The sequence below is a fragment of the Trichosurus vulpecula genome, chromosome 1 (genome assembly GCF_011100635.1).
Source record: "Trichosurus vulpecula isolate mTriVul1 chromosome 1, mTriVul1.pri, whole genome shotgun sequence".
NCBI lineage: Eukaryota > Metazoa > Chordata > Mammalia > Diprotodontia > Phalangeridae > Trichosurus > Trichosurus vulpecula.
Window position 1 is genome coordinate 377,430,473 of NC_050573.1, and position 13,789 is coordinate 377,444,261.

Sequence of the window (13,789 nt, forward strand, 5' to 3'; positions counted from 1 at the left end):
AGCAAAACTAACCAACACATCAAACAAATCAGACAGTATATGCAATATTCCACACACATTTTTCACCACCTCTGCCAAGAGTGGAGGGATATAACAAGTTTGGACATTAAAATTACCTATTTGCTTTCCTTTCAATGTAGTTTCCAGGAACCTGCTGCACTGCCAAACTAAGATCAACCTCTATCTAAAGGAATTTATTAATGGCCTGAAAAAATGAGTAAGCTTCTCTGAGTAGCTAACTTCCTGCCAGAGCGAATTAGACAGGTAAATGAATATGTTAACAGGTACATAGGAAGGCCTCCCAGTTGAAGGAGCTGAGGCAGACCTACAGATATACAGTCTCTACAGTATCTTAAGGAAAAGTACCACCCTATTTGGAAACTAATATTGTTTTGTTGCTGACATCTGGCTTGCAAAAGGGAGAATTTGTGGCTCTATCTTTGTTCCCCTCACAAATGAAATCTATTTTGGTTTCATTTGCTAACATTCTGTTGCTAGACACGAGAGCAAGCCATGGCTGGAAACTACACGGTGTGAATTCCTTGACAATCACAGATTGCCTAAAGCCTGTATCAAAGTCAGGTAGGAAGAGGAAGAACCATAGGGAAGTTACGAAAAGGTCACATAGATTTCTAACTGGAAAGGGCTTGAGAGAGATCATGTACTTTAACTTTCTCATTTTAAAAATGAAAGCTCCAAGGCCAAAAGAAAGGAAGGTATTTGGTCAACAGTAAGAAAGCAGGATTTGGAACCCAGGTCCTTGGACTCTAAATCCAGTGTTCTTTCCAGTACACCTCCTTCAATAGCAGGAGTGACATCATCAGAGCAGTGCCTTAAATCCACCCTCCAGTCTGTACCACACATCACCTACTCATTTCACTCTCAGTTTACTATAGTCTGTTTCAGCTCTGCTCTTGCTGCCCTGCCCTTCTAAGGATAGCTCTACCCTGGGATTGCCTCCATATGGGTACCTTACTCTCCTATTAACTCCTCACTTTCTAGCTACCCTTTTATGTGCCATCTTCCCCACAACAATATGAACTCCTAGAGAGTAGAGACCATCTTATTTTTCTTGGTTTTGTATCCCTAGGACTTAGCATAGTGTTTTGCATATGGTAAGCACTTAATAAACACTCTATATATCTATCTGTCTGTCTATCTGGATGAACTGAAGACAAGAGAGACTAGAAACCAGGAAACTATTCGCGTGATTATTGCAATAGCCGAGAGGGAAAGGTAAGGAGATTGTTAACTAAAGTGAGACCATGGGAACAGGGAGAACTGTAAGAGAGGTGCTATGGAAATCCAGTTGAATGTGAGGGTTGAGGTAGGGGAAGACTCAGATAAGATTCCTATTTCCAGATTAGATAAATGGAAAAATGGTTTTGCCACCTGCAGAAATAGGGAAGTTGAAAGGAGGGGTAGGTTAGGAGGGAAATATGATGAGTTCAGACATCATCTTTTTGGTCTATTCTCATGTAAACCATTTAAATACTAGACTAATGGGTTTGCCAGATTAAGGTCCTCATTAAACTTTTCCAGCTTCACTGTAACTTTCTGGAGATTCCCTGACACTGTCCTGATTCTTTCATTGTACTAAGATTTTTCTACATCAAAAACATTTCTTGAAATATAATAATAGAACTAGAAGGGACCTTAGAAATAGCCTAGTCCAACTTCCTTTACCCCACCCATATTAATACAGATAAGAACACTGCCACATTGAGAGGTATTATGACTCACCCAGTAATAGCTAACTAGCAATGAAACTAAACAAATGTGTCCCGACTCCCAGCCCAGTGCTATTAAATATGATATCACCAATGACTAGAAAATATTATAATTAATACAAATATTTTCATTCTACTGGCATTTATTGTAACATGACCTGATATAATATCTATATCTCTGCTTATGCCTGGAGTAGTAAAACTAGTTGTTTTTGTATACCTAGAACCAATCATAGTGTTTTCCACATAGTAGGTGTTCAGTAAATTCTTGTTGAACAAATGAATGAATGAATCATTGTCTGTGAAGATTTGGCAGGGCCAAATTTACTTTTAATATTTTTAAATAGCACTTAAGAGGCAATATGATATAATGAATCTTGAACTCAAAAAAAAACTGATGGGGAAACACTGTCATTACATATTGATGTCTGCAACTTATAGTCTTAGAGAGCTACCTGGGGCTCTGAGGCATTAAGTGACTTGTCCAGGCCCCTCTCTCACACACATCGTAGTTGTGGGGCTCTGGCTAAGTCACTTATGGGACTTTGGGCAAGTTGTTTAATGTCTCAGAGCCCCAGGCATCTCTCTAAGACTATAAGTCGCAGAGCAGGTGCCAATATGCATTAGCAAAGGGGGTTTCCTCATAAGGAGTTCCCTATACCAATGAAATCAGCACTTAGTGCCTGGCACATAGTAGATGCTTAATAAATGCTTATTGACTGATTGATTGAAATCACAGGTCAAGTCTAAAAATTTGAAGTAACAGATATGAGAAGGTAAAATGGCTTGTGAGATGACTCATTTCAGTCAGTGGAAATGAAGAAGTGGGATTGTCTATCTATAGACACTGACCTCTTAGGGGAATCCTCTGAAAAGGAGTGGGATGGTTTCAGGACCTCCCCAAATGAAGCAGCAGAGTAGCCTTCCCTGTAGTACCTTGTCTCTTATTTCTTCAAGAAGCTCTGGAGGTACATTTGATTCCACATTGCTATAAATGTAGAATTCGGAATGCCTCATCAGGAACTCTAAGGAGTGTTTAAAAATAAGCATCTTTTCTTTTTTTTTGATAAAGAAGTTTTCATCTTGGACACTGCCATAATAACTAAGGAACTAATTGTTCTCTCCAACTGATGCAGCTTTTTTTTTCTTTTGGTGAAGGACAAGCACCATCATCAAGGGAAGAAGGCACCAAAGGCTTTTGGTCCTTCCTCAAGAGTCACCTCAGGGGCTCTACTGTGAGCCAAGATGCTATAAAACAGAGCCTGTGCTTCTCTGCCCCAAGGAAGACTGGCCTGAAACCCAGGTGTGGGCTCTGAGGTCCTATGTCGTAAGTTTGGTGCTTCTAGAACACACTGAACTACCATGCCCACTGCTTTCCTTGAGGGTGGAGAGAGGGAGGAGAGTCACTGAATATGCCTTGAGAGGAGAATGTGGATGGAATCTGTACTTATTTGTATATACCTCTACTTAGTAAAACTTTTTATTTCAACTTTGACCTCTTTCATTGAACCAAATAATGGACCACTACTCCTGAACATAGACAACCATGAAATGATGCAGTAAAAGGCATCAACTTGGATGCATCCCAAACTGAAGAAGCACATGGCTATGAGACCTTGAGCTTACATTCTGATCAGCATCCCTCACTTTAATGGCTTATTCTGCCTAGTTGAAAAGGGCTTTGGCACGGGGTGGGGGGGGGCAGTGAAATCTGAGTAACGTTAGCAAATGTGGAAAAAAAAAAAAAGAGGGAAAGGGACATACTTATTCTCACTTTGCCCACAGGGCTTCTTTCGAGAGAGGTTGATCAGATCTTTGCCATACTTCTCTTCAATCATTGCCCTGTTGTAAACAGAAAAGAAGATGATGGGTCATTCACAGAACCATCTTTGTCAAATTCACAACTTTAACTATATCATCATTTCCTTGAAGACAAAAAGCCTGCTTCTATACAAGGTATGTGAACATAATTTAATTCACTATAAAGTAAATTCAATCCTGGATCTCATCCAAAAGTTTAGTTACTACTATTACTACCACTAATATCCACTCACAAAATGTAGTGCCTTAAGGTTTACAAAATGCTGTCTTTACAATAATCCTTTGGGGTAGCTGTATTTTATAGATCTATTTTGCAGATTAGGAGACTGAAACTCAGAGGAGTTAAATTCCTTGCATGGTACCACAAGGCAACAGAAAACAACAGAGCTAGAACTCAAAGCCAGGCCTTCTGATTTCAAATCCAATGCTCCTTCCACTACATTACACCAAAAAAGAAATGCATTATAGTTACTAAGATGCAAAAGAAGATCCCAGCACCCTTACTTATCCTGCACATTTGTAAGCATTTTGTACTTTTTTTTTTCCCACAGAGAGCCAGCATGATGTAGAAAGAATATGAGGCACAGAGCCTGAGTTGTTCCTTAGCATTTCTTCTTTCTTTTGTCTGTAGGATTGTTTCAAGCTAGAAATGATCTTGGAGATCATCTAATCTAACCTCCTCATTTTACAAAGAAACTGAGGCTCAGAGTAGCCCAAGGGCTTGCCTGAGGTCACAAAAGTTCTAAGTAGTAGCGGTAGGATTTGAACTCAGTGTTCTGAGATCAAAACCAGATATGAGAATGTGAGATGGCTAGTGAGATGACCCATTTCAGTACGTGGAAATGAAGAAGTGGGATTGTCTATCTACAGACACTGATCTCTTAGAGAAATCCTCTGAAAGGGAGTAGGATGGTTTCAGGACCTCCTGAAATGAAGTGGCAGAGTAGCCTTCTCCATAGTACACTGCCCATTATTTCTTCAGAAGGCTCTGGAGGTACTAATTTATCTCACTGCCTTCAGGGATCTCTTTTCTTCTCTCTATTCACTGATTCACAATGCTTATCTGCCAGCTGAAAGATAATCATTGACTTGCCCCGGAAAGTCCTAGAATTTCAGTGTTGGAAGAAGCTTCAGCAGCTATTTTATCTGATCCATTCCTGAACAAGAATCTACCACACACCTGACAAGTAACCATCCAACCTTTGCTTAAAGGCCTCTACTGAAAAGGGGTTTGCTGCCTCTTAAGGCAGCCCAGCCTATTTTAGGAAAATTTCCCTTCTGTTAAGCCTAAACTGGCCCCTTTGCATTTTCTACTCATCATCCTTGGTTCTGCCCTCTAGGCCCCCCCAAAAAATTTAATTCCTTTTCCACATGGCAGCCCTTCAGATATTTTAAGGTAAATATCATATTCCATATCACCTTGGTTGCCCTCCTCTGGACACGCTATAGCTTAACCATTTCTTCTTTAAAATGTGAAATCCAGAACTAAATGCAAGCTAAATGCAATGATCTTCAATTCATAATTATTTTTCTAGAGAATAATATTCAATTCACAGTCTCTTTTGAGGGAAGAAGTGTTTTTGTCCCAGACACCAAGGCTGGAACGTGACACAGCGGACAAAAATTACTCAAGTGGAGAGGAGACTGTCAAAAGAGATTAAAACTGAAACTTCATCTTCATGAAACACTTTTTCTGGGAAAACGGTGGCATAACCATCACTCCTGAAAGTTCCTCTCAGAAAAAATTATGAGTAAGAATATGCTTACAGTTGCAGGAAGCAGCATTTCTGTGCCTGCCATACTCCCTTCTCTTCTATCCAAGTCTCTCTATCATCCAAGACTCAGCTCAGTCCCAGTTTCCTACATGAAACCTTTCTTGACTACTCTAGCCCAGACTGGTCCTCTATCTTTCTCAAGACCTACAGCACTCATTTTCTATATCACATGATTGGGCACTTCATTATCGATTGCCTGGATCATTTCATAATATTTAATTTGTGCTAGTCTTGTATCCTTAACTACACTGTATATTCCTCAAGGGAATAAAGCCCCCTCACTTTAAAAGAAACTAGTGACAGAGAAATTAAGCAGTGTGCCCAAGGTCACACAGGATGAGAGGAGTGAGGATTTGAATCAATGATTCTAACTACAAATTTAGTATTTTTTTTCTACTATAGGTTGTCAATTCTTGATATATAAATATATATAAACCAGCCATACCAGATGACAGTCCATTTTTTCCTTCTGGAAGGAGGTTTGTTTGTTCCTTTTTAATTCTGCACTTAACAAACACCAAATAAAACAAGCATTTCCATATACATGGTAGAAGATGAAAAAAATTATACCTGAAATGGTATATTTCTATTTCAGAAGGTTTTAATTTGTTTTGTGTCAGGGACCCCTTTAGCAGTCTGATACAACCCATGGCCCCTTCTCAGAACTGTGTTTTTAAATGCATAAAATATAACACATAGGATTCCAAAGGAAACCAAATATTAGCAAAAGCAAAAGTATGAATTTTTTCCTATTCAAGTTCATGGACCCCTTGGACTCTATTAGCAGACCCCTTGTGGACTCCAGGTTAAGAGTACCTGCTCTGTTATATATGATTTGATTTTCTCTTTAAATAAATAATAAATTCAACATGTAATTTTCAAAACTGTCCTGCTTGTTTGTGATTCTTCCTGGCCTTCCCTCTGTTCTCTTTTGTGCATTTTTCTTTCACCTTCTCCATCCCTAGCCCCATCCCTCTCAACCTCCCAACTGAAAAAAAGGAAAAAGAATATTCATTGAACAAATAGGCTGAGCTGAACAAAACAAGTTCCCACATTGTGAGGGTCCGAAAATAAATGGCTTTTTCTGCACCTTGAGTTCATCATCTCTCTATCGGAAGGCTTCAATCATCCTCTGGAATTTGAAGGTCTTCAGGAACAGAAGCTCTACAGTCTCTGTACCATCTCTTCTTACTGTTTAGTCAGCTTGGTTGTTGTTGAGTTATTTTTCAGTCTTGTCTAACTCTTTGTGACCCTACTTAGAGTTTTCTTGGCAAAGATACTGGTTTGTCATTTTCTACTTCATTGTACAGATGAGGAAACTGAGGCAAAAAGGGTGAAGCGACTTGCCCAGGGTCACATAGCTAGTAAGTGTCTGAGGCCAGACTTGATCTTAGGAAGATGCCTTCCTAACTTCAGGTCCAGCGCTCTATTCACTGCACCACCTAGCTGCCCATTTCATTAGCACAGAAGTCTTAATGGATATATCTTTAATTCTAAAGATCTATGATTCCAATAAGATTATTCTAAGACACAAAATCAGGATTGAACTTGGAAAATTTTTAATAATTGTGACTTCTGAGAATTGGTGGTGAAACATGCCTTCCATCTCTCTTTTCCTGACATGGTTAGTGTGTTTTGCTTCACTGTACTTCTTCTTTTTTTTTTTTTAACAAGAGAGGATCCCTTCAGGGGTGGGGGTGGGTCAGGAGGTCATTGGAAAGTGCAGCAATAAAACTTTTAAAAGCTCCATTAAGTAGTGGCAGTTAGGTGGTGCAGTGGATAAAGCACCAGCCCTGGAGTCAGGAGGATCTGAGTTCAAATCAGTAATCAGACACTTACTAGTTGCGTGACTCTGGGCAAGTGGCTTAACCCCAGTTGCCTCAAAAAAAAAAAAAAAACTATATCAAGCAGACAAAAGCTAGTTCCTGTTGGCCTCCCATTTCCCTCTCAATATCTATATAATCCCTTCTAGTTTCATTACTCTTCTTTGCTTTCCTAGACATCCTCCCCACCCCTATCCCAAACAAGGAAACTATTCTGCATCATCTTCTTTTAAAACATATTATTGACACCTTTTTTGATGCAACAGACACTTTCCAACCTAAACAAACCTTACTGCAAAGAGCATTCCCAGAAAACAGAGTGACTATGACTGACAGATCTCTCCTGTCCTGTCTTCATTCAGCTAGTTGTCAATTATCCCAATAATTAGGAGCATTAGCTTATAAGGACTTAAGGGTATGGTCTTCTAGGGTCTTCTGCACTTTAAAGATATTGCTAAGAACTGCTGAAGAGTCATAAAGTCCATAAGAATCCCACCCACAACAAATTTATGCTATCTAACCCCAGCTCAGTCGTTGTCACTGCTCAGTAATCCTTCTAAAATTCTCTTTGACACCTTATCTAATTTTCTAAACAAACCATTCCAAATATGTTCTCCTCTCCCCTCACCTCCAACTTTTCACTTTAGCATATGACAACATCTTCACAGAGAACACAGGGCCAGACAAAGAAAGTTCAATCAATGACCCCCTCCTCTCCAAAAACTTTTCAAGATTATGACCCACCCTATTTGGCTTCCTTTCTATTTCAGAAAAAAAAAAAAGATACCTCTACTCTTTTTGTTTTTTTGATACCTCTACTCTTTACTAAGGTTCCTATGGCCAGGGTTCCATAGGCAATCCAGAGCCATGAACATAATGACAAAAGAACCAAGTCTTTGAAACCAGATAGCAATCAATTAATATGTATAATAAGCATACAGTAAGTGCATGATCTGTATTAAGTGGTTTGAGGAAAGCAAGAAATCAGAAAATATGATTGTTATTCTGTCATTTCAGACATGTCCAACTCTTCATGAGTTGGGATTTTCCATTTGGAAATTTGAGATTTTCCATTTGGGATTTTCCATTTCCTTCTCCAGCCCATTTTACAGATGAGGCAAACAGGATTAAGTGACTTACCCAGGGTCACATATCTAGAAAATGTCTGAGGCTATATTTAAACTCAGAAAGATGAGTCTTGCTAACTCTAGCCCTGCACTCTATCCACTGTGCTACCTACCTTTGCAAAGTGCTTTACGAACTTTAAAATCCTTTATAAATGCTAGCTAGCTATTTTTTTTTCAGCTAGGTTATGTTTAAAAGGGTTTTCAGGCCAATTCTTAATTACTTAGAAATTTCATTTCCCAGGAAACTTATTTCTATAACCATATTAAGTAAGCAAGTTTCCTTCTACCTACGAGAGTAGATTAGTCTCCACTGGATAAATTCCCATAATATCAGATAGTTTCTAGGGATTTCAGGCATCTATACATATCCCTCAGTGCAAAATGTTAAGTTATATTTGACTTAGCTTCACCTCCAGTAATAGGGACTTACTAGGATGCTGCTGGATGCAGAGGGTGAAAAAACAGTATATTGAGAGAGAAGAAACATAAGACAAAGACAGTAATGGTATGGTAGAAGGAGCAATGGATTTGCATTTACTTTTATTTATGCCCTTTGCATATACTTACAAATGTACAAGTTATACTCCATTATAATGCAAACTGAAATTGATTTACATATGACTTTTCGGAACTTTGAAGTTTGTTGCTGGGAAAGTGAATGGGAAACTGGGTACTATAGGACAATTGTATATAGACTATTCACGTTATATCTTACAAAAATGTGGTTTTTGAGTTTCTCAACCTAGGATAGAGGCAGGTCCCTATATATGAGGAAATCCTAATTTGTGGCCAGAAAGACAGAACTCAATGTTAAAGTCAAGATAGTCACAGAGGCCAGAAGAGGAGAAGCTGAGAAAAGGCTACAGAATGCAATGAACATAAGTAGTAGACAGAAGAACTGACTTGAACTGAACCCAGCTGACTAGAGGTGTAAAGACTCTGCAATTGAGTCTGGGAGCTGATCTGATTGGATGAAATCTCTGGTTCTAGGAGCCAATGCTGAAAAACAGAATCCTCTGCTTTTTTGAAGAATCAGCTAAGAAAAACCTGTCTTATCTCTATGGCCATATGAAATTCGAGAGAGGTTAAGTCACTCAGAGAATTGCCTACGTTTCCTTTTTACTATCTACTATAGTTGAAAGGGGAGAAATTCCTCAAAGCCCAGAAAGCAGACCTGAATAGTTTTGGAGAACCAGGCTTAAGGGAACTGCTTTTCACTGAAAGGTTAACACTGCTTCAGTACCCAGTCAAAGTAGCAGACCTGGGAAGTTCTACAAGTGCCAGGTTTAAGGCTGCTGTTTGCTAAAAGAGCTTAACATTGCTTTGCCAGTCCAAGAATATTAGAGAAGTGGCTTCATCCAGCGGTACATCAGAGAGACCCAGAAGAGGACCAGCCTCATCCAACAAGTGATACATGCTATACTATTACTTAAAGAGATCAAGGGCAAGAAGAACTATGTGGTGGGGGGGGGGGGGGGGGGGGAGGGGGAGGGGGGTTGTTCCATGGCTGTTCTTTGTTGGTAGAACAATTTTTATGCTTACTGGTTAACATGACCCCCAATCAGCAACCCAACTTCTTATGGGGACAAGTGGCATTCAACTAACTGAAACTGAACAATAACAAGTCTAAATATCCAGGACTACCTGTAAATTTTGCTGGCTAGATCAATATGTGCCTACCTTCTGCGTGCAAGATGGATAACCCACTGAAGCCCATTCATGATGGAGATTACAGATTTTAATTATTCTCCATGAGTAAAAAATTCCCACTGAGTTCAAATCACAAGCTCGCATTAAGTTTAAAAGACAACGTAGTGAGGAGACAAGAAGATCTAGCTTCAAATCCTGCCTCTGACACTTACTTAGTAGCTAAGTGATTCTGGACAAGTCTCAACTCCTTTGAGTTTCAGTTTCTGTCTGTTAAATAATGAGGGTTGGATTAAAAAGCCCCTGAGGTCCATTCCAGCTCTAAATCTATATTCATAAGACCTTAAGATTTCAGTCTAGCATTCTGAGTTGCCTTGGACACATGGATTCCCCTATATTCCTCCCTGATAGGTTGCTGGCACAGCATGAGCCAGGTTTATGAGCGAACTACTGGGCTATGTATTATTATTATTATTAAGATTGTTGTTATTTTTATTATTATTACTTTGTATCCTATTAGTAAATGTTTAATGATAGTTAATGGTGTCATCTCACCTGATTTGTGTAAAGGGGAATCACACTGAAGGGAGCTCAGGAGCCACAGTTACAAGTAAATAATGGATGCATGTCTTCCCCATCACTATGGTTTCCCCTACAACCTTGATAGTGAGTTGTATTTACAAGGTTGAACTACCCTGACCTGCCAGTGTGGGCACAGATGCAGTAAGCAAATCAGCCCCAGCCCACAGAATCAAAAGAGTTGGGCAGTGTGGGTGAGTGGTGCCATACCACATCTATTTTACACCAGCTATCCAACTTTCGACATTCATTTTCACAAGATTTTGAGTTACAAGTTTTCTCCCCATTTCTACCCTCCCCCTCACCCCAAGATGGCATGTATTCTGATTGTCCCTTTATCCAGTCTGCCCTCCATTCTATCACCCCATGGCCCCCCCACCTCCTTTCCCCTTACTTTCTTGTAGGGCAAGATGGATTTCTATATACCCCATTGACTATATATCTTATTTCCCAGTCGCATATAAAAGACAATTTTTTTTAACATTTGTTTTTAGAACTTTGAGTTCCAAATTCTCTCCCTTCTTCCCTCCCTACCCACCCTCCTTCAGAAGGCAAGCAATTCAATATAGGTTACACATGTATTGTTATGCAAAACACTTCCATAATAGTCATGTTGTGAAAGACTAACTATTGTTCCCTCCATCCTATCCTGTCCCCCTTTATTCAATTTTCTCCTTTGACCCTGCCCTTTTTCAAAAGTGTTTGCTTTTGACTACCTCCTCCCCCAATCTGCCCTCCCTTCTATCATCCTTCTTATCCCTTTCCCCCTACTTTCCTGTAGTGTAAGATACCCAATTGAGCTTTTATGTTATTCCCTCTTTAACCCAAATCCAATGAGAGCAAGGTTCACTCATTCCCTTTCACCTACTCCCTCTTCCCTTCCATTATTACAGCTTTTTCTTGCCACTTTTATATGAGATAATTTACCCCATTCTATCTCTCCCTTTCTCTTTCTCCCAATATATTCCTCTCTCCCTTTAAGCTCATTTTTTTAGATATCATCCCTTCATAGTCAACTCACCCTGTATCCTCTGTCTATATATATATTATATATGTATATATATTTACATATATATTCCCTTCAACAATCCTAATACTGAGAAAGGTCTGATGAGTTACAAATATCATCTTTCCGTACAGTTCAACTTTAGTAAGTCCTTTATGATTCCTCTTTCCTGTTTACCTTTCATGTTTCTCTTGATTCTTGTAGTTGAAAGTCAAATTTTCTATTCAGTTCTGGTCTTTTCATTGAGAATTTTTAAATTTATTTTTAGTTTTCAACATACCAGTTATCCAAGTCACTACCTCTATGACCTTAGGCAAGTTACTTCAACTCTTATAAGCCTTATATCCTTCCTCTCTAAAATAAAAGGGTTGGACTAGAGTTTGTAAGGCCCTTCTAGCTCTAAATCTTATGATTCTCTGGAGCAGAATGATCATGGAAAACTACACAAAAAACACAAGACTCTGTAGGGCTTGAAGATGTATAGAATTTAGTTAGGTAGAGAGGATTTCAAAGTAGTGGGAAATATCATGAGCAAAGACAAAGAAGTGGAAAAGGACAAGATCTGGGTGGAGACAGTGAAAAAACCATTTTCACCAGAGCAGAAAGTTCTAGTGTGGGAATTAGTAGGAAATGACTGGCAACATTTAGTATGAAGTTTCAAAGGGCAATCAAAGATATATTGCTCCACGCTGGCGATTAATCCTGGAACACAAACTACACAGCTATTTCCCAAACAGCCATCTGCCCATGTTGAAGAGTTATTTATGCCTAATGAGCAGTAAAAGAGAGCTTATTCCAAAGATCTTCCACAATGATAGAAGGGTAAACTAAATACATTTTCAGTAGGCACATGGGCAAATCAATTCCAGATACTCACAAAGCTAAAAAGTCATATTAGGACTAAGACTGATCTAACACACAGTTTTTACTAAGGGATATGGCACCAGGCTAGGCATTGTGCTAGCCTACTACATGCTCAAGAAAGGAAAATCATCTGTCCTCTGGTTATGTAATTGATTAAACCCTGTGAGAACAAGGATCATAACTTAAGTGCCTAGAAGTACTTTCGAGACTTAATATTTAAATATACCTAATACTTAAAGGATTGATAATTTTATTTCCATGAGTGTCTTCCTCACTAGTATAGTTCATACCTCACTACTTGGTAGATGGTTTTAAAATGTACTGTAACTCCCACCTCCAATCAATATTTTGCAACTGTGTCATCTTGCCATTAAAAAAATAATCTCAATGCACTGTTTTAATGGAGTTGGACTGCTGTTGTTCTTACTACATATTTATTGGAGGGGAAATGTGTTAAGCATACAAGATTCAAAGTGAACATCATTTGTATTTTAAAATCATATTGCTAAGATGGATATGTTGTATAATAAAAGGAAAAACACAACCTGTATGTATCTAGATATTTATAAAACATATCCAAAATAAATACAAAGTGACCTTGTGGCAAAGATGACAGCAGTTAGGGGAACCAGAAAGGCTTAATGTACAAAGTAGAGCCTGAGCTGTTCCGAAGGAAAGCAAGGGTTCTAAGAGATAAGGCTGAGGAGTTAATACACTGCAGGCACGAGAAACAACTGGTACAAACACATGGAGGCAGGAGATTGGATGCTGTATATGAGGAAAAATAGGAAGATTCATATGGTCTGGAGTTGGATCACAGTATCAATGGAGAGGAGTAATTTGTAATAAGGTATAAAAAGTTTGTTGGAACCAAATTGTGAAGGACTTCAGACCAAACATAGAAGTTTATTTTTGATTCTAGAGCTACTGAGGGGCCACTGGAGTTTATTGAGTAGGAGAATGACAGAGCCAGACCTGTATATTAGGAAAATTCTAGAAGACAGATTGAGTGGGAAGAGATTTAAGGTAGGGTAACCAATTATTAGACTATTGCAATAATACAGATAAGAAGCAAAAAAGGCCTCACCTAGGGTGGTGGCTGTGTAAGTAGACAGAAAGAGACAAATGTGAGAGATGTTGTAAAAGTAAAAATGTGTGGATAGTCATTTTTATAGAGATGATAATTAAACCTAAGGGAGATAACCAAGTAAGAGGGTGGAGAGAGTAGCAAAGAGGGTCTAGGACAGAGCCTTAGGGTATACTACTTTAGGGGACATGTCGTAGATGGTGATTCTGCAAGAAACTGAGAAGGACTGGTCAGACTTATAAGAAAATGAAAAAAATAGGAGTGTTACAAAAACCCAGAGAAGATGGAATATTCAAGGGGAGAGGGAGGTCAACAGTATCAAATTAATAA

At 38.9% G+C, this 13,789-nt stretch overlaps 1 protein-coding gene across 2 annotated transcripts in view; it reads right to left on the reverse strand.

The window, feature by feature from the left end:
• Nucleotides 1-13,789, reverse strand: part of PSTPIP2 (proline-serine-threonine phosphatase interacting protein 2) — a 93,115-nt gene that overhangs the window by 60,612 nt on the left and 18,714 nt on the right. For both annotated transcript variants that reach the window (XM_036734927.1, XM_036734936.1), the window contains one exon: nucleotides 3,495-3,572. In XM_036734927.1, the coding sequence (XP_036590822.1) occupies nucleotides 3,495-3,572 (78 nt within the window). The remainder of the gene's footprint in view (nucleotides 1-3,494; nucleotides 3,573-13,789) is intronic.